Below are 17,817 nucleotides of genomic sequence, written 5' to 3'. Positions count from 1 at the left end.
GGCGCTGCGGGGTCACGCGTGGCGCTACACGAAGGCCCGCGCCCAGCCCCGCTCCGCCGCCCGCCCGCTGACAGCCGCCCCACGCGCGGGCCCACCCAACACAAAGGCGCGGCCCCGACCCGCCGCCCCCGCGCTGTCAGCTCGGCCCCGGCCCCGCGGCCGCACGTGGGAGGCCCCGCCGAAGTTCGCTCGCCGGGGGCCGTTCCCCGTCGAGGCCGCCCCGACGAACCGGCGGCGCGGCCCGAAAGTGCCGGCGGGGCGCCGGGCGGAACACGGGGCTCGGGCTGCTGCCGGCGGCGGGGCCGCCCGCCCTGACTGCGGGGCGGCAGCGCGAGACCGTGGCGCCCGCGGGGAAGGCGGAAGGCGAGCAGCGGGAGGCGGGCCGGGGCGCGGCCGGGCGGCACTCACCCACGCAGCGCTTCTCGGCGGGGCCCGCCGCGGCCCCACGCAGGCCTCACCCCGCACCGGGCACCAACGGCCGCAACATGGCGGCGGCGGGCGGGGCGGGAGGCGGGGACGGGGCTCGGCGGCGCCGCCTCTCTCCCCTCAGCGCCGGGAGCCGCCGCCGCTGCCGCTACCCCCGTACGGGCCCGGCGGGGGGAACGGGGCGGGCCGAGCGCGACGGGTCCGCGGGGAGCGACGGGGGTTCCCGAAGCCCGAGCGGGCCGGGCCTGACAAAGTGTCTGCCCGCCGCTCTGCGCGCTCTGCCGGCCCGCGGGCGCTGCTCCCGCGCTGCGTCACCTCAGGCACCGAGGCGCGGCGGATCCCGGGGCGGACGGGACCTGCAAGGCAGCGGCTTGTATCTGTACACTGGAGAAAGGTGGATTGGAAAGGTGGACTCTTATAATTCCTTATTCAGTGAATTAGATTTTTTTCACCCAGAGGGTGGTGACGCACTGGAACAGGTTGCCCAAGGAGGCTGTGGATGCCCCACCCATCCCTGCAGGCATTCAAGGCCAGGCTGGATGTGGCTCTGGGCAGCCTGGGCTGCTGGTTGGTGACCCTGCACACAGCAGGGGGTTGGAGCTGGATGGTCACTGTGGGCCTTTGCAACCCAGGCCGTTCTATGATTCTATGCTATGAAGGTGGGATGGCTGCAGCTGTAGGGCTGTGCTCAGCAGCTCCGTGTCCAGGTGGAGGCTGGTGATGAGTGGTGTCCCCCAGGGGTCTGTGTTGGGACTGGTGATGTTCATTATCATAACTGGCAACACAGATGGTGGCATTGAGTGCACCGTCACCAGGCTGCTGATGGCACTGAGCTGAGTGCTGAGCTGGTACAACAGAAGGGAGGGATGCCAACCAGAGGGACCTGCGTGGGCTCACAGAGTGGGATCAGGTGAACGCAATGAGGTCCAACAAGGCCAAGTGAGGGTGCTGCACTTGGGTTGGGGCAATCCCAGGTTATGAGTACAGATAGGAGAACTCCTTGAGAGCAGCACTGCAAGAAGGACTGGGTGGTTCTGACAACACATCTGGCAGCACTACACCATGACCCAGCTACGAGCATCCCTATCTCCACTTCTTGCCTTGCATCTCTTTAACTTTTTTGTGCAAAAAAACTGTATGCTCAGAAGGCCCACTGCTCATTAGTTCTTAATTCTCTTCCAACTATCATATCCCACAGCACCATTAATATAATTTTATTTATGACTGTTATATTACAGGATATGGACTTCCCATCTTCAAGCTTTCTTCTCACAAATGTAAGTAAGGTGTTAGATTTATTCCCCTGGTTCTCTGTAGGATTGGGGATTGATGGAAGAACTGGAGCCTGATTGCTGTGAGGAGGGACTGTGCCTTCAGCCTGGAAGGGGATCTCATCCATGTCCATAGAGGGAGGTGCAGGGAAGACAGAGCCACGCTCCTGTCAGCTGTAGCAGCACCAGGACCAGAGGTATTGAGCATGAACTGGAGCTCAGGACATGATGGTCCAAGAGGAAGGAAAGGACAAGGGAAGTTGTACAGAAGAAACAATTCCAAAATCACAAGCTGTACCTGTATTTGTAGCACGCCTCTGTGCAAAGCTGTTTGTGAGCTGCAGGCTGTAACTGCTCGGATAGCTGACATTTTTCATGTGGTTATGAAGACCTGCCACAGTCCCGAACACGTTGTGGCTTGCAGGAAAGCCACTGTAATTTGAATGATTGTGCTAATTAAGAAATATAATGCCAATGGGAATTTAGCTTCATCTCAAATGGCCAAGGAGGAACGGCAGCCTTTGAGTGCCTGGCTGGGAGGTAATTCCCCTTCACAAGTCAGTAGAGATGCAAAAAGGCTCAACAGATGCTGCAGGAAGCAGTGCCTGTGGGGCAGCAGCTGGGTGAGGTGCTCCCTGGATGGGAGCTGCTGGACATGGGCAATCTCATGCCCCAGGGAATGATCCTTCCCACAGCAGTGCGAGCCGGTTGGAGAGTGCAGGATGAGGAGGAAGATTTGGGATGGGGTTTTTAGCATTTGGAGGATGTTGACTCATGAATCAAGCAGTCTTCCAACCTAGTTTATTAAATACTTGCAAGCATTGTGCAGCTGTGCCTGAGATCCTTGCTTTCAACTCTTCCTCCTGTGTGGGGCTGTTGGAGCTTGCTTTTTAGCTGGGGGAAATGGGTTCTTCCCAGGTGCTAGTTGTGTCAGTGTGCGTATGCAGGCAGGCGAGCTGGCAAGTATGGTGAGACCCATGTTATTTATGCATAACAAATGTAAGAAAGCCCTGAGTGCTCATGCCCAGGCAACTGTCAGTTCTCACATCAGCAATTAATTTGTTTCTGTCAGAGCTTGGTTGTTACAGAGAATCACCTTGAACTGGTTGCAAAACTTGCATGTTACAAAACTGTAATTAATGTTTCAGAAACTCCGGGGAAGGTTTATTATTGGCAGGATGAGAATGAATCCCCAGACACAAACATTCTTCTAAGATAACAGTGTAGCCGTCGGCGTTATCTACACACACACACACACAAAAAGGGTGTAACTTAAATCCGAGTACTTAATTACACAGATGCCATCTGTATACATTTAAAACCACTTGCACCTCTCTGGCTGTTCCCTGCCTCCAAGGGCATGCCCTCTGCATTGCTCCAAACAGATTGTTCCCCCTTTGGCTTATTGGCACATAAGTCAATGAGCCAATGTGACTCTTCAGCAAAGATCCACCTGTATAACCACTGATCCAACAACAACAGACACGGAAAATTCTGCTCTTGCAACGTTTCCATCCTTGCATCCTTCCGGATGCCCACAACCATCCTTGCATCAGATTGAACAGAACACAGCTCTGTATCCCAGGGAGGTTGGGGATTGCAGTGAGAACCCTAATTTGGTAAAATCCTTCAATTTTAGGGTTAGGGAATAATTATTCTGTGCCCTGCTGTTCTTCTGATTCCTGTTTGCTGGGGCTGGAGATGTGGAGATCTATTGCTGGAATGGCAGCATTCCCCAACCAGCTTTCACTCGAGCAACAGCAAATCCATTTTACTGTGCAATGGGAAGTGGAGAAATGACTTCCAGAGAACCAGTTTTCTTCACCCCAAGATCTGCAGAATCCAGTGCAGCACAGGCATGCTCCAAAACCTGTACAAGCAAGGTCCTTTGCACAGTCTTCCATGCTGACAGCAGTACCCTGATTGCTGAAGCAGGTTCAGGATGACCCCTTTCTACTTGACTTGGCTCCAGGTAGGATCACATCCATGCTCCAGGTTTCACCATGACTGGAAGCAGGCAGCTGGGGTAAGAGGAGCTTCTCAAGGTGTTCATGCTGCTGAAACGTTTCCTGTGCTTGCAGTTCTGGTTGAGGCATCCAGGGGCCATCATAGTTTCTCCATGTTTCCTAGGGATACCCTGGGGATGTGGTCTGCTCTTATCCCTTTGTCCAAAGCCGCCATATGCAATCACACTGTGACCTGGAGAGGTCTGATCCAGACATCATAAACCTCTTTGGGGAAGAAATTAAACTTCAGTACTTCCCTCACTGGCTTTCATGTAGTCCCATATACTGTTGTGTGGGTAAAAATATGTGGGCAAAAATGAATGTTTCCAAAAGCTCCCTCTGCACCCTTGGGTGGGTCCCATCTGGCCCCATGGACCTGTGGCAGCCCAGATGGGAGCAGCAAGTTGCTGTTTCCTCCTGAATTGTGTGGGGGTTGTTCTGCTCCCTATTGCAGCCTCCCAGTTCAGGGGGCTGGGTTTCCTGAGGGTAACTATTCTGACTGTTAAAGATAGAAGAGGGCATTGGGAACCTCTGTCTTTTTCTCATCTTCAGTGATAATACCCCTCACCATGTCCTACAGAGGATGGAGATTTCCTTGGCCCTCTATTGCTGTTAATATATTTGTAAAAACATTATCTATGACGGTGGCCAGATGAAGTCCTTGCTGAGCTTTTGCCTTTTTAATTTTCCCTCTGCATACTCCAGCAACATCCTTGTGCTCCTCCTGAATTATCTGCCCCTTGTCCCATAGTGCTGAGGTGAACCTACTACTTCTGGCATCATGCTTAACATGCTAAAGTGCAAATCTCATACAGAAGCAGGAGGCTGATTATTTGCTGTTTTTGTTTTAGAATCATAGAATTACTCAGGTTGGAAAACACCTCAAAGATCATCAAGTCCAACTGCAGCCTAACCATAGTGCCCTAACTCTAACAACCCACTGCTACATCATATCTCTGAGCACCACATCCAAACAGCTCTTAAACACATCTTAAACATCCAGAGACAGTGACTCAACCACCTCCCTGGGGAGCCCATTCCAGTGCTTAACAACCCTTTCTGTTTCCTAATGTCCAACCTAAACTGACCTTGGTGCAACTTGAGGCCATTTCCCCTCGTTCTGTCACCAGTGAGAAGAGACCAGTCCCACTCTCACTGTAAGCACCTCTCAGATACTGGCAGAGAGCGATAAGATCTCCCCTCAGCCTCCTTTTCCCCAGACTGAACAGCCCCAACTCCCTCAGCCTCTCCTCATAGGGCTGATTCTCCAAGCCCCTCACAGGCCTCATTGCCCTTCTCTGGACCTGCTCCAGTACCTCCATGTCCTTTTTGTACTGAGGTGCCCAAAACTGAACACAGTTCTCGAGGTGAGGCCTCACCAATGCCGAGTACAGGGGCAGGATGACTTCCCTAGTCCTGCTCACCACACCACTCCTGAAACAAGCCAGGATGCCATTGGCCTTCTTGGCCACCTGTGCACACTGCTGGCTCATATTCAGCCCACTGTCCATCAGCACACCGAGGTCCCTTTCCATCAGGCAGCTTTCCAGCCACACCTCTCCAAGCCTGTAGGGTTGCCTGGGATTATTGTGACCAAAATGCAGGACCCAACACTTGGCCCTATTGAAACTCATACAGTTAACCTTGGCCCATCAATCCAGTCTATCCAGGTCCCTCTGTAGTGCCCTTCTTCCCTCTGGCAGATCAACACTCCCTCCCAACTTGGTGTTGTCTGCAATCTTACTGAGGGTGCACTAAATCCCCTCATCAAGACCATCAATAAAGATGTTAAACAGAAGCGGCCCCAGCACTGAGCCCTGGGGGATGCCGCTCATGACTGGCTGCCAACTGGATTCAATTCCATTGACCACAACTCTTTGGGCAGTACCCAGTGGAGTGTACACCCATCCAGACCATGGGCAGCCAGCTTCTCCATGTTATAGGGGACAGTGTCAAAGGTCCCAAACCAACAACAACAAAAAGAAAACCAAAACCAAACAATCGTAGAATTCGCCATGAAGAATTATTATTATCATTTACACCTTAATATTAGGGCCTGTGATAATAACAAAGCACTGTACTAACACAGTCAAAAGTCATCCGAAGATGAAGCTGTCTCCAGCAGACCTCCTTTGACCCCATTACTATGGACATCAAAGTATTTTGTGTTCTCTTTTATCCTGTTAGGCGCTCACCGGGCCATCAGGGTGCTCAGTGATGGGCTGCAGTGCTGTGTTGGGTCACTGAAAGACATTTAAGGAGAGGAAAAACAAATGCCTCTGGCCTTCAAAATAAGATTTTCCAAAGGTTGAACTCACGTTGACTCATGGCAGTGCAGCAGAAAGATGTGCTGCACACTCTTACTGCAGACTACTTGGAAGCAGAAGTGTTTCCTGCAAGAGAATTGTGGACAGGAGCCAAGAACGAATAAGCAGCCTTATTTCATTGCTGGATTAAAGAAAGCTGTCACAGGGTCACAGTTGACAAACTGAGCTGGAGGAATGGAGGGTGAATGCCCTTCCCATTGTCAAATCCCATTTCCCTGTGACAACCCCTCCCAAACTGCACAGAGTTCTTTCTGAGCATGTTGTTGCTAACAACACTTCTACCATCACTGCTACCCACAAAACCCCAAACTTACCAGCAATACCCTATGGCCTAAAGGCAAAGCACAGCAAAAAATGGTCTGGAGCGGACAGTGGTCTTTTTCTCACCTTTTTTTCTGTGTTTCTCTGCAGTGTCCTCCAGAATCACCAAGTCCTTCTCCGCAGGGCTGCTCTCCACCAGTTCTTCTCCAGTCTGTGCTCATGGCTGGGACTGCCCCGACCCAAGTGCAGCACCTTGCACTTGGCCTTGTTGAACCTCATTAGATTCTCATATGCCCACTTTTTGAGACTGTTCACGTCACTCTGGATGGTCTCCCTTCATTTCATTGTGCCAGCTGTTCCACCCAGCTTGGTGTCATCAGCAAACTACTGAGGGTGCACTCAATCCCACCATCTATATCACTGATAAAGATGATGAAGAGCACAGGTCCAAGACAGATGACTGCGAAACCACTCATTACTGACCCCCAGCTGTGTATAGAACCATTGACCACAACCTTCTGGTTATGATCTTCCAGCTAATATTTGGTGGATAAACCAAATATTCTGACCTTCAAATCCATCTCTCTGCAGCTTAGATATAAGGATATGATGAAGGATCATGTCAAAGGCCTTGCACAAGTTCAGGTAGATGACATCAGTTGCCCCCCCTTTGTCCACTGATGCTGTGTCACAGAAGGCCATGAGCTGATGGCGCATGGGCATCCAAAATTTACTGCAGTTTGAACTTAGGGTGGGGTTGCTCCTGGACCATAGTACTCAGTCTATGGCTACATAGACTGCGTTGCTTCTATTTGGGATTTCACTTACCAGGTTGGGTCCATAGTGTCTCCATGGCTTAAGGTGAGGCCAGAATCAAGGTAGTCTGACCAGCTGTGCTGGTGTGATGGGTGACTGCATTGGAACCCCTGAGAACTCTATGGGTCTTAGCAGACTTGGGAGGGAATCTAGAGGTTATGCTATGTCAGCAGTGGACAGGGAAATCATAGAATCATAGAATACCCTGAGTTGGAAGGGACCAGCAAGGATCATGGAGTCTAAAGATGATAGCAAAAAAAGCTGTGTTAGAAATTAAATTTCAGGTTTTCTTGAATTAATGCAATTACCAATGAGACTTTTATGAAAGATGTATAGAAAGTGAAAGGATGAGAGTAACTCAACGGCAGAGAGACTCTGGGGAACAGAGTGATGAATGATATTATCAATTTAGCATGAATTTCAGTAGGCAGGCTGATAGTGCTGAGGGAAGTACAAACTCCTCTCTTGAACCACATCTGCTTGTCCTGTGCCACCTTCAGCTGGGTCCTTACCAGAAATACATTATGCAGATGCCACAGGTGTTGGAAAAAAACCTGTCCCCTGAAGTCCCCAAATGTCACCAAAGCAGTCACCCAAACCAGAGCAGAGCCTGTGAGCCCAGTTCATCCATCTCTGCAGCTATGGCCACAATTACCACGTCATGCTGTGATCAGACTTCTCTGTGTGCCTCCCACACTGTGACATTCTCCAGCATGGGAGGATTTGAATGCTCCCACTGAAACAAGGTGAGGAAACCAAAGCTGCTGTGTAGATCTGCATAACCAATGTGCAGCAGAAATCCCCATCCACAGTCTTCCCAGCACAATTGCTCTTGGTTGCCTTTGACCTCTCAGGCACAATCCTCCAAGGACACCTGCAAAATAACTTTGAAAGAGATAATTACAGCTTTTAGCAGCAGGATTTACAACTCGTTTCTCTGCTGAACCCCAGGGATGCACTCATATATCTGCTCAGGCCCTCTGCTGAATGCCACAGCATCCAACACGTAGCATTCAATTCTCTCCATCCTCTAACTCTGAAAGATGCAGTCCTGGCTGTTCTGATGTGTCCCTCTGCTCTCCAGGAACCACCTCATATTCCCCTCAAATTAGTCTGTTAACAAACTAAGAACCTTTGCTCCCAAAGTATCATTCTCCCCCCTACCAGCTGTACCATGGGAGCTGTAAGATAATTCTTTAGGAAAAGATATGAATTCTCATCCAACTGCTCCAGCAGCCCTTGGGGTATCAGCACAGTGTCTGTCCCCTGCCTCCAATGGTGCAAAAGACACAGAATGATGTGAAGCCTTTGCTGGTGTGGGCAGGGAAGGGTGTCCCTGCTTTGGCCACATTTTTGGTTTTATCTTCCCCTCATTAAAAATGAGCTTCCAGAGGAAGAGCATACAATGGCAGGAGATGGCAGCCAAACTGATTTCTGAGGCAATTCCTGTTGATTCCTTACAGGATTTAGGATGCAGGACCCTCTGGAAGTCCCCATGCCAACTTCCTGCTCAAAGCTCAAAGCCTGATGTTGGAAGGTTAGTGATCCAGCCCTCACAGCAGTACCAGCGCACAGAAATGCATCTATCAGCCCATGCAGGAGTATGGGTTGGAGAGTCTCCAGTGAAAACCCATCATTTCCTGATATTTCTGGAGCTAGAAATTATGGTCATTTATCTTGATGCTCTGCTCTTCTCTGTTACCAGACCCCCAGGTCTCTGCCACATCAGCTCTCCTCCAGCAGAGCTGCCTATGGCAGCGCAGATCCATTTATCTTCTCCAGGAAGTTTCCCCCAAAAGGAGCCCAGGGACCCTGCAGGTGAGCACTGGAAAGATGGAGACACCTCAGATTCCTGGAGATAAAAGCTGCCATTAAAAAGACATAAACAAAGGGCATCGTGAGCATTTTCCCACATCTCTGAACTGGAAAGAAGGCAGAAATAACCTTTACACAATCCCATTAGCATTTCCAGTGAAAACAACAGCATTATAGGAGGGAGAACAATGTATTTTCTTATCATCCAGAAAGGCCAAAGGTATTTATCTGATTTAATATTTTATACTTGATATTAAGCAACAGAAAGGATGTGACAGGCAGGCAGGAGACAGATGTGGTGATGTGGCAGAAACTGCTCTCTGCTTTTCCAGCAGTGTGATGTCCAGGTCAGACCACAGCTGCTCTTCTCTGCAAAGGCAGGCTCCTCCATGCTCACCATGCTACTACTGAGTGCTGTTCCAGTGCCACATCTCTGCAGGAGACAATGCTCCAACCATTGCAGTCCAAAGGGAGGAAATGCCTTCAGCCTGCCTGTGGTCATCTGTCCTCCCCTTGGAGGGCTGATGGGCGCCAGCCCAACTTCAGTGTCCTCCATGGTGGGAAGGAGTGAGACAAAATGGAGACAAGATGCTGTGGATACATGTAGATGAGCAAGAAAAGAGGCAGGAGGCTCAAAATTAGGTGGTGACACCCAGTGGAAAACAAGGCAGCCAGCACGCATGTCAACATTCATTGGTACCCCACTAGCGTGGCATAAAACCCAGAGGAGCAGCAAGTCTGGGCCAGAACACCTTCTCCATGTCTATCTACTGCTCAGTCTCATGGTCATTGTCAGGTTGGGATTGATGGGACTTGTAGCTCTACCTGGCAGGACCCACTTTGCTGAGTATCAGTCTTCCAGCAAAGTCACTGCAGTGGGTGCCAGGTATACTCACGTATGAGATCTACAACTACTTGCGTAAGTACCTCATGTTTTTTATTTCCATTAAAGAATGGAAATTAGGTCATTCTTTGCTGAAACATTCTGGAAAGTCACTGCTGAAATCTCTCACTTGCTTTTTCCATCTGTTTATTTCTACCACTTAATAACACGTCTGTCTCATCAACCATTCTTGACAGCGTGGCAAGAAAATCCAACTTGGTGAAGACAGCTTTATCAAAGAGACATTTGCTCATCATCACTATGTGACACCACATCAGTGCTTCTCACATATACGCAGTCTGGCCTGTAATTTCAAAGAGTGCCTTCCATTTCTTTTAGGAGGTGATATGACCAAGACATTTGAAGTTGTTGATTATTATGCAAAAGGTTATCCAAATTGCGAAGATAAGAAGCAACTTCAAGCATTTCAAGGAGTCTCATTTGTTTGGCGATATGTTCTCCTCAGTGTTACATGATGTCATTGGCCCAATTTCAAGTGATTAGTAACAGCAGCAAAGCAGTCACTGAAATAATCTTTGATAGAAGAGAGAACTCTGCAACCATATGAAGTGGCTATCAGTCATTTTCTTGGCGTTAACAAAGTCTGAGCCTGCCAGCTTCACCACACCACCACTCCTACTCCTATCTTTGCTTCCCAAAGATCTATCCAGGCAGTCAGGAGAAAGGGAGCTTGACAAAGCACAGCTTGACTCTTCTAATCTGAGCAATCTTACGCTTATTGCCTTCATATTGGATGACCTCACTCACTCTTTTTACTTAAACCCACTCTCCTGGCTTCATTACTGAACAGTCTTCTTGGGGAAGCGTGGAACAACTGAATCTGTACAAAAGAAGTTTAAAACCAGTTGAGCTGAAGCTATGTCCTTGTACCAAACCTTGGTATCTGGGCAAACAGATGTAGTAGCTCTTTGAGGGCAAGAGCAAAGCACTGGCAGACCTGAAGAAGCTGCCAACAAAATTCAGCTCCCAGTGTAGGCAAAAATAGGTAGACTGGAAGGATCTTCAGATTGCTGAGGCTGATTGCTATCAGAACTGGTGGCAGGGCTACTGTAGACCGTCCCAGGATGCAGCGAAACTTGGCTTTTGCAATTCAGCTTTGCAAATGGTTGCTGCCTCAGCAGAAACACAAGGTCAATTGAGGTACACAGAAATGTGGTGGAAGAGCTGGGCTTGGGTCTCCTCGAAGATTCAGAAATGCTGCTGAGAGGGACAGGTCCTATTTGGCAGCTGGGAACAGGAAGGAGACCTCCTAAGCCTGGTCCAGCCACCCAAGGGCCCCCTCTTTACACTGTGGATAGTTCACAATGAATGCTGGCATTGTTTTATCTATACATTTCACTGGACATTATTTTAGCCTAGTTAACACCATTTGATCCACCTTCTAAATCCTCACTTCAGTACACAGTCACTTAAAAGAAACAATCCTCAGAAGTAAAAACCCAGAATCTAGAGTTCAAAGCATGAAGAGCACTAGAGCAATATTAAATCACACGCTGGCAATTAGGAGGAAAAACAAAAACTATTAACTTAGAGACACATGAAACTATGCATCCAAAAACACCAGTAGTGTTTTATTTAGAAAAAATAAAGTCTTCCTATGAATTAGATTACTAATTACAGGAGATGACACTTGCTATGATTATAAGAGCCAGGGACACATTTTGCCCCAGTGGTACAGAAGGGTGTGTATAATCCTTCCCTTTGAGTACCCTACTCCTCCCAAATGCCTAAACAGCAATTCCCACTGACCTGTCTTAAGTTTCTGCTGGTGTTGACTTAATCTTCATTTCTCCCTTCAATTAGTTTATTATTTTCTGGTTTGGTTTCTCTATCAGTCCATCTTATTTAAACTACATCCTGTGTTGTTATTATTATTATTATTATTATTATTATTGGAGCTTTACATTTTTTCCTAGGAGACTTTTTCAACTTCAGCCAGATGGGGCCTCTCTTCTTTCTCTTGGCTCTACTCACTGCAAGAATAAAAGCCTCCTCTGTTCTCTTTGGACTGGCTTCCAGCATTTGTAGGATGGTTTATCTGGAAGGAGCACTTCATATTTTTCCATGCTGCAACAGACAGTCCCCACCGTGGACATACACTGCTGAAGAAGAACCAAAACTTCCAAAACATTCACTCCATCTCTCTTTTAGAGCTCAGGAACTTTTTCCCCATCCCATCAACCTTGACTTCTCAAGGAGTCTTTGACCTCCAAGATGGAGGATGGAGATCCAACACCTCAGTGGGGTCACTGTCCAACTCTGCACTGTTGGATTGCCCTCCCCTGCAGAGCTCTGCCTAAGACACTACTCAACAGCAATCACGCTGGCCCTCCTCACCCATGGCTCTCCCCGGACAGCTGGTTTTCTACAGAAGGTAGTGCTTCAAGTTGCCTGCAGTGAGCACACACCAAGGCAGGCACTTTGGAAAAAAATAGTTGCACTAATGATGATTTTTTTTTGAGGTTTTTCCCTCCTTCTTGGTCTTTTCCATCCCCTACACATAGGGGAATCTGTGTCAGAGGAACTCAAGACCACATAGGATCTAACTCCATGTTATGCCCCTGTGTAATAGACTAGAAGGGGCATGCTTTTCTGAGCAAACCATTTTCTTGCCCCGAGTATAAATACATTCAGTAGAATACATAAACACGTAATTTAAAACCTGCTTTGACACAGGCAGAACTTGCAAGGAAGGAAAACTCTAGTGCAACCTCAGGGGAAAGCTTACATATTGACCCAGTCTGATCTGGCTCCCTTGGTCACTCCTTGCACCCCTTGCACAAACGGTAACAGTCAGGAGTTGTGGGTTTTGAGACGGTGTCTGTTCTGCAGCTCAGGACTGTAGTGTTTGTAGCTTTCCCAACACAGTTAATACTGCAAATCCTGCTTTCAGGCACTTGCTTAGCAAACCCTGATTTGCAGAAAATACCAGCCTGTGCCCTTGAATATAAGCACTGCTGGGTGCCACCTGCCAATGTTATGACTTGTTGAGAGGCCAGGTCCTCTGCCAGGCATGACAATGACACCTTGGTGATGTCTGCAGAAATTCCATTTGGACAGGGTGATCGCTGAGGCTGGAAAGCAGCTCAGTTCTGCTGCGTTAACATCTGAAGGCTGACATGGAGTCAGGGGTGCTCTTGCCCTGGGCCAGCCCGCAGCAGGGCTGAGCAGAGCTCACTCATGCTGCGCTCGTCGTTCTCCTCTGGCTCACTCCTGGACATGGAGGGGCTGCTGCTGGGCAAGCTGCGGCCAATGCCTGTCCTCAGGGCCCCCCCAGAGTCTGCCTGGGCCGGAGTGCTGTCATAGCTGGCCCAGGTGTAGTTCCTTTGGGTGAAAAACCGCCCCAGCAGCTGTTTTGGGAGGATTTTCTGTAGGCTTTCAGAAGTCCTTTGCTTTGTGCTCAGCTGAGTGTAATGCAAATCCAACTGCAGGACCACGTCCATCTGGAAGGGTACAACAGAGGACACAAAGTGAAATGGGTAGAAGAGCTGAAGCAGAGCTTTTTGCTTCGTCAGAACACTTGATGGGCTCAGCCGCCATTCTGAAGGCTCACAGCCCCATGCTGTGGTGTGCCAGGGCAGTGCTGCTGTCTCAGGAAGTGAGCTGCTATGTACCTTCACAGCATCTATGGGCTTGAGCCACAGTTTCTGGATTTCAGGACTTGTCCTGAGACCAGGTCACCTCACTGGAGACCTCACTGACCAGGTCACTGAGAGCACCGAGGCCTCAAGGAAGAGGGAATGCCATGACATTCATCCCAGTCACGTCCATCCTTGCCAAAGCACAGCACAGCTCACACAAGAGGAAGGCACACAAGGGCAGGGATGTAAGCCACTTAAAGCACACATGCCACAGTACAAAACAACAAAACACTTTCAAACAGCAAGGACAATCAGCACTCTGCAAAGATCCATTTGGAGTCTATCTTTATAATATATGATGAAGGACTCAGAAAATAACAGGCCTGTGGCAGCCACCCCCCCAGAAAATGGAGCCCCAGCATGGGGCTGTGCCCAAGACGTCTGGCTGTACAAAGCAGAGAGATGGCACATGCAGCACAAAGGAGATTTTTCCTACATGCCTGGCAGACAACAGGGTCCAGCTCTCATACCTGCATTTAAAAGCTTGGGAAGGGTTCAAGGAAAGAACTCCGGAAACAATCAAGTGCTGAAAGAGCTGTCATATGCTGATGCACGTATCCTACCTGGCTAATGCTGTTTGCTGTAGGAAAATCAACACAGCAGTTTGAGAGCAGTGTTCAGGGTGAGCTTGTGTGGAGCCCAGCAGATAAGCATCTGGCAAGACCCACTGGCTGGGTGCTAGAGGAGAAAAAACTAAGGGAGAAACAAGGTCCATGCTGCTATTTGCAGAGAAAGGATCTGCTGGAAAAGCCAAGCCAGGGGACCAGTACTACTGTGTCTCATGTGGTCTTTAAATAGTCTTTTGAAGAGTGCCAAGGAGGCAGTCTGGCTCAGGCTCAGTAGTACCACTCTGAGAGCAGGAAATCATCCCTTCTGCTGCTCAGGCAAGCACAGTGCTCAGTGAGACATCCTTCACTCACAACACGTGGGCTACTTAGACCTCTGTAAGGCTGCCACAGGCAAGGAACAGCCCCTCTGGGCAGGTAGTGGAAATACAGAGTGAGGCAAGAGAAAAGCAAGCTTTTGTGCCCACCAGCAAGCTCTGCTAACATCAATCTGGGCAAGATGATGACACCACAGATGCTGGGCATCTTCTGCATGGAGCCAAAAGTTGCATGGTCAGAGGGGTACAGCCAGCAGCAGTGGGGAGAACTGCTTGTGCGAGGCCACAGGAAACTGTACTTGCACTCTACCTGAATTTTCTGTAGTCCACAGAGTTGGAAGACACAGTCCAGCTTCTCCTGCCTATAGACAGAGGTAAGCAGAGAATCCATTTGGTCTGGGTGACTCTCTTCCAGATTGGTCACATCGTCCACTTCCTAGGTCAGGAAAACAAAGAAAATGTGAGGAAATCTCAGTGTTTGCCTGGGCATGGAGGCACAACTGCTCATCAAACATGCCTCTTCTCTACACAACAGTGCCTGGGGCTGGCCTGTGCTCTTGACACTTGGTCTCGTGGCAATGTGGTGTACTCTAACTGAAGTACTAAAGAATGCAAGCAGCAGGAATACAGATTTTACATACTTATCTCAAGTAGATCAGTGGCAAAACCTACCTAAACACCCTCCGAGGGCAGGAAATCTGTGTTATGGGATTTCCGGTAGTGAAGTTAAGAGCAAAAGCCAGTATCACAATGATCTGTAGTGTAAGAGACCTGTAGAGGAGGGAGCAAGGAGGTTCCCAAGAGCTTAGATGGAGGGAGATCTGAGATGTGCTGGGTAATGAGTTTGCCCCTGCCATTTCCTGCCTAATTACTCAAACTTTCCCAGAACAGCTCCCTCTCTCTAAGGTCATCAACAATAACATTCACCTCCAGGAACCTCCCCTGAACTGCTGCCTGCAGAAGGCCAAAGCAATTTGTTTCTGGCCAGAAGAATACTGGCAGTGGAAGCTCAAATGCTGGATCCTAAATGCTGGCTGGGATTTGCAGGTATCAGAGTCACTTTTGCCTGCAAGGCTGGCAGAATGGGAGTAAAAGTTGTCCCACTGCTGCTGATCCAGCATGTTCATTAGAGGCAGGCAGAAGGAAAGCATTTATCTCTGCATAAAGCAAAGTCAAATTCCATCTCCATGCCTGGCAACTTGTTACTGGAAAGAAAAACTGGAAAGCATTTAGGATAGATCAGGGCAGCAAATAGAGTTGGCAAAAAGAGAGGTGGATGTGCCAACAAAAGGCGGACACAGCTCATAGGGGGGTGGAGCAGCTGTCCTGCACAGGGAGCCTTTGGGCAGCCAGAACTGAAATGGGAGACTACAAAGCAGAGCACAGTCTGCAAACAAACACTGCCCTCTCCTGCCCTCTCCTTGCTTAGCTCATTGCATCAGGTATCTGCTCCAGATTCCAAACATGGATGGACATTTCTACGCCCAGCCCAACAGCTGGGTTAAACTAAACCTGCTGACAAAACAGAAGCATAAGGGAAAGCAGCCTGGACATCATTGATGCAGAGCTTCTGCAGGACACCTGCAAAAGGGAGCAGAGTGGAGAGTGCTTCAACAGCACCCAGCCAGCTCCATCTCACCCAATACTGCTGACCTTGTGCTGCAGTATGCACTTAGGTGAGGACAGGGTGAGCATGAAGCCTGCCAGCCCCTGCTACAAGAAAATCATCAACTCTTTGGGTTAAAGGTGGTGCCTGCGCTTTCAGTAGCATTAGGAAAGTGCCAGCTGAAGCTGGGGTTGGGCTGCGTCCCCTTTTTTCTCCTTGCAAGCACTGATATGCCGTGGATCAGATGACTTCTAAGTGCCTCCTTTTGCAATTGCATTACCAGCCACTGTGAACCTTCAGAGATTAACATCACAGTTTGGTTCCAGCTAGCAGGGCAGGGATGCTCAGATCTGTTCTAGCACACTACACTCTTCTCCTGAGTGTTGGTCTATTGGTTTGCAATTGAACTGTGATACCTAATTTTTATCCCAAGAAAAACTCAACATATTACGGGCATGACTAGCACGAATATAGCAATACTCCATTACAAGATAGAACATGGTGCATGGAAAGCCAGGCAGCACCAGGAATCTAGACTGGATTAACCACATAGTGTCCCTGAATGGTACCCAGCCAGTCCCAAAAGCTGAATATCCCAAAGAGATGTGCTGCTTCTCTGGCACAGATATGGGGAGTAAATGGTCCCAAACTCAGATTCTTAATAATCCACCAGCTCTCCTGGACCTCTCATCTCCCCAGGGCTGACACTCACAAAAACCAAACAGCTCTTGAGATCAGTGACCTTCAAGACAGTTATCTGGGCAAGGACCAATCTCATCTCAAGGAATCAATTAGTATTGACATGTATGATTCAAAGCTCCTTTGCTGACAGCAACTTGTTATCCACATGTACCTGCACAGGGATGTGGTGGAGACACTGTCCCTGGAGGTGTTCAAGAACTGTGGATATGTGGCACTGTGGGACATGGTTCAGTGGCCACGATGGGGATGGAGCTGATAGTTGGATTAGATGACCTTAAAGGAATGTGACTGGGGAGGCCATTAGGTCAAACAGCTCCGAAGCAAGTGACTTAAGTTCAAAATATGGAGATCCAACACAGAAAGTAGACATTCAAAGAGTACAGATTAAAAAATGGGGATGCCTTATCTCTAGTGTCTAGTGGAGCAGACAAATGGCAACCCAGTGCCAGGATGTGCTGCCATGTCAGCACACACCGCTGGAGGTCAGTGTGAGCTATCACTGCCGTGGAAAAGGACAAAAACACGGGACTGATCCCATCTGCTCTCCTAGGTCCCCTTCTGGTCTGCCCCGAGTTTCTCCTGGGCCAGCCCTGGATGCAGAAACAAGCATATGGGTCCCTCCCTTCCCTACATGTGCTGCTGTGGAGTGGATGTGCACACACACATACACAATTTTCATGCATGTTAAGGGAGCTCACAAGGAAAAATTTGTCTTGGTGTCAGGTAGGATCAGGCTCCTGACCTCCGCTAGACACACTGCTCCACACCAATGACAATAACGTATCTGAGGGCAACATCCCTCCACAAGCAACAAGGGTGGAAATATCCAGTCACAACCACGCTATCCTTCAGCAAAGGGACTACAGATAATGAGGAAGACTGTTAGCAAAAAAGGAGCAGCAAAGAGAATTAAATCCTTAGAGATAGTGGGGAGGCCACCAGAGCTCTTACAGGAAAGATTCATGGAAGCTGGTACCACTCAACTCAGAACAAATGCAAGAGGATGTGCTGTTGCATGGAGTTATTTTAGCACAGTGGGTTAAAACAGCATCATTCAAAAAGCCAGATCTGCTTCCAAGCACAGAAAACAGACAGGCTTTTCACCTCAATCAGACTAAATGCAATAGTTCCATCAGACTGGCCAGAAAGTATCCTGAGG

General features: G+C 49.0%; 2 protein-coding genes and 2 long non-coding RNA genes across 16 annotated transcripts in view; 2 read left to right on the top strand and 2 right to left on the bottom strand.

Moving 5' to 3' along the window:
* Window positions 1-509, bottom strand: part of ZNF592 (zinc finger protein 592) — a 31,922-nt gene extending 31,413 nt beyond the window's left edge. Inside the window, exon 1 of one of the 3 annotated variants that reach the window (XM_015872317.2) lies at window positions 409-509. The gene's annotated coding sequence lies outside the window, so the exon portion shown is untranslated. The remainder of the gene's footprint in view (window positions 1-408) is intronic. The other 2 variants (XM_015872319.2, XM_015872318.2) reach the window with 2 other exon arrangements.
* Window positions 510-603: 94 nt separating this feature from the next.
* LOC107318448 lies at window positions 604-2,521 on the top strand. Its single transcript, XR_001557360.2, has 2 exons — window positions 604-833; window positions 1,744-2,521. It is a non-coding gene; the product is annotated as an uncharacterized LOC107318448 (long non-coding RNA).
* Window positions 2,522-6,463: 3,942 nt separating this feature from the next.
* LOC116653901 lies at window positions 6,464-12,536 on the top strand. Its single transcript, XR_004308518.1, has 2 exons — window positions 6,464-8,644; window positions 8,813-12,536. It is a non-coding gene; the product is annotated as an uncharacterized LOC116653901 (long non-coding RNA).
* LOC107318636 (mucosa-associated lymphoid tissue lymphoma translocation protein 1-like) overlaps window positions 11,377-17,817 on the bottom strand; it is a 24,401-nt gene continuing 17,960 nt past the window's right edge. For 8 of the 11 annotated variants that reach the window (XM_015872718.2, XM_032446828.1, XM_015872724.2 and 5 more), the window contains 2 exons: window positions 14,661-14,786; window positions 11,377-13,269 (listed from right to left, as the gene is read on the bottom strand). In XM_015872718.2, the coding sequence (XP_015728204.1) occupies window positions 12,952-13,269; window positions 14,661-14,786 (444 nt within the window). In that variant the 3' untranslated portion in view covers window positions 11,377-12,951. Of the gene's footprint in view, window positions 13,270-13,937; window positions 14,146-14,660; window positions 14,787-17,817 lie in introns of those variants that run through there. The other 3 variants (XM_015872726.2, XR_004308517.1, XM_015872725.2) reach the window with 3 other exon arrangements.

The sequence above is a fragment of the Coturnix japonica genome, chromosome 10 (genome assembly GCF_001577835.2).
Source record: "Coturnix japonica isolate 7356 chromosome 10, Coturnix japonica 2.1, whole genome shotgun sequence".
NCBI classification, from domain to species: Eukaryota; Metazoa; Chordata; class Aves; order Galliformes; family Phasianidae; genus Coturnix; species Coturnix japonica.
This window is presented reverse-complemented; position numbering and strand designations above follow the sequence as displayed.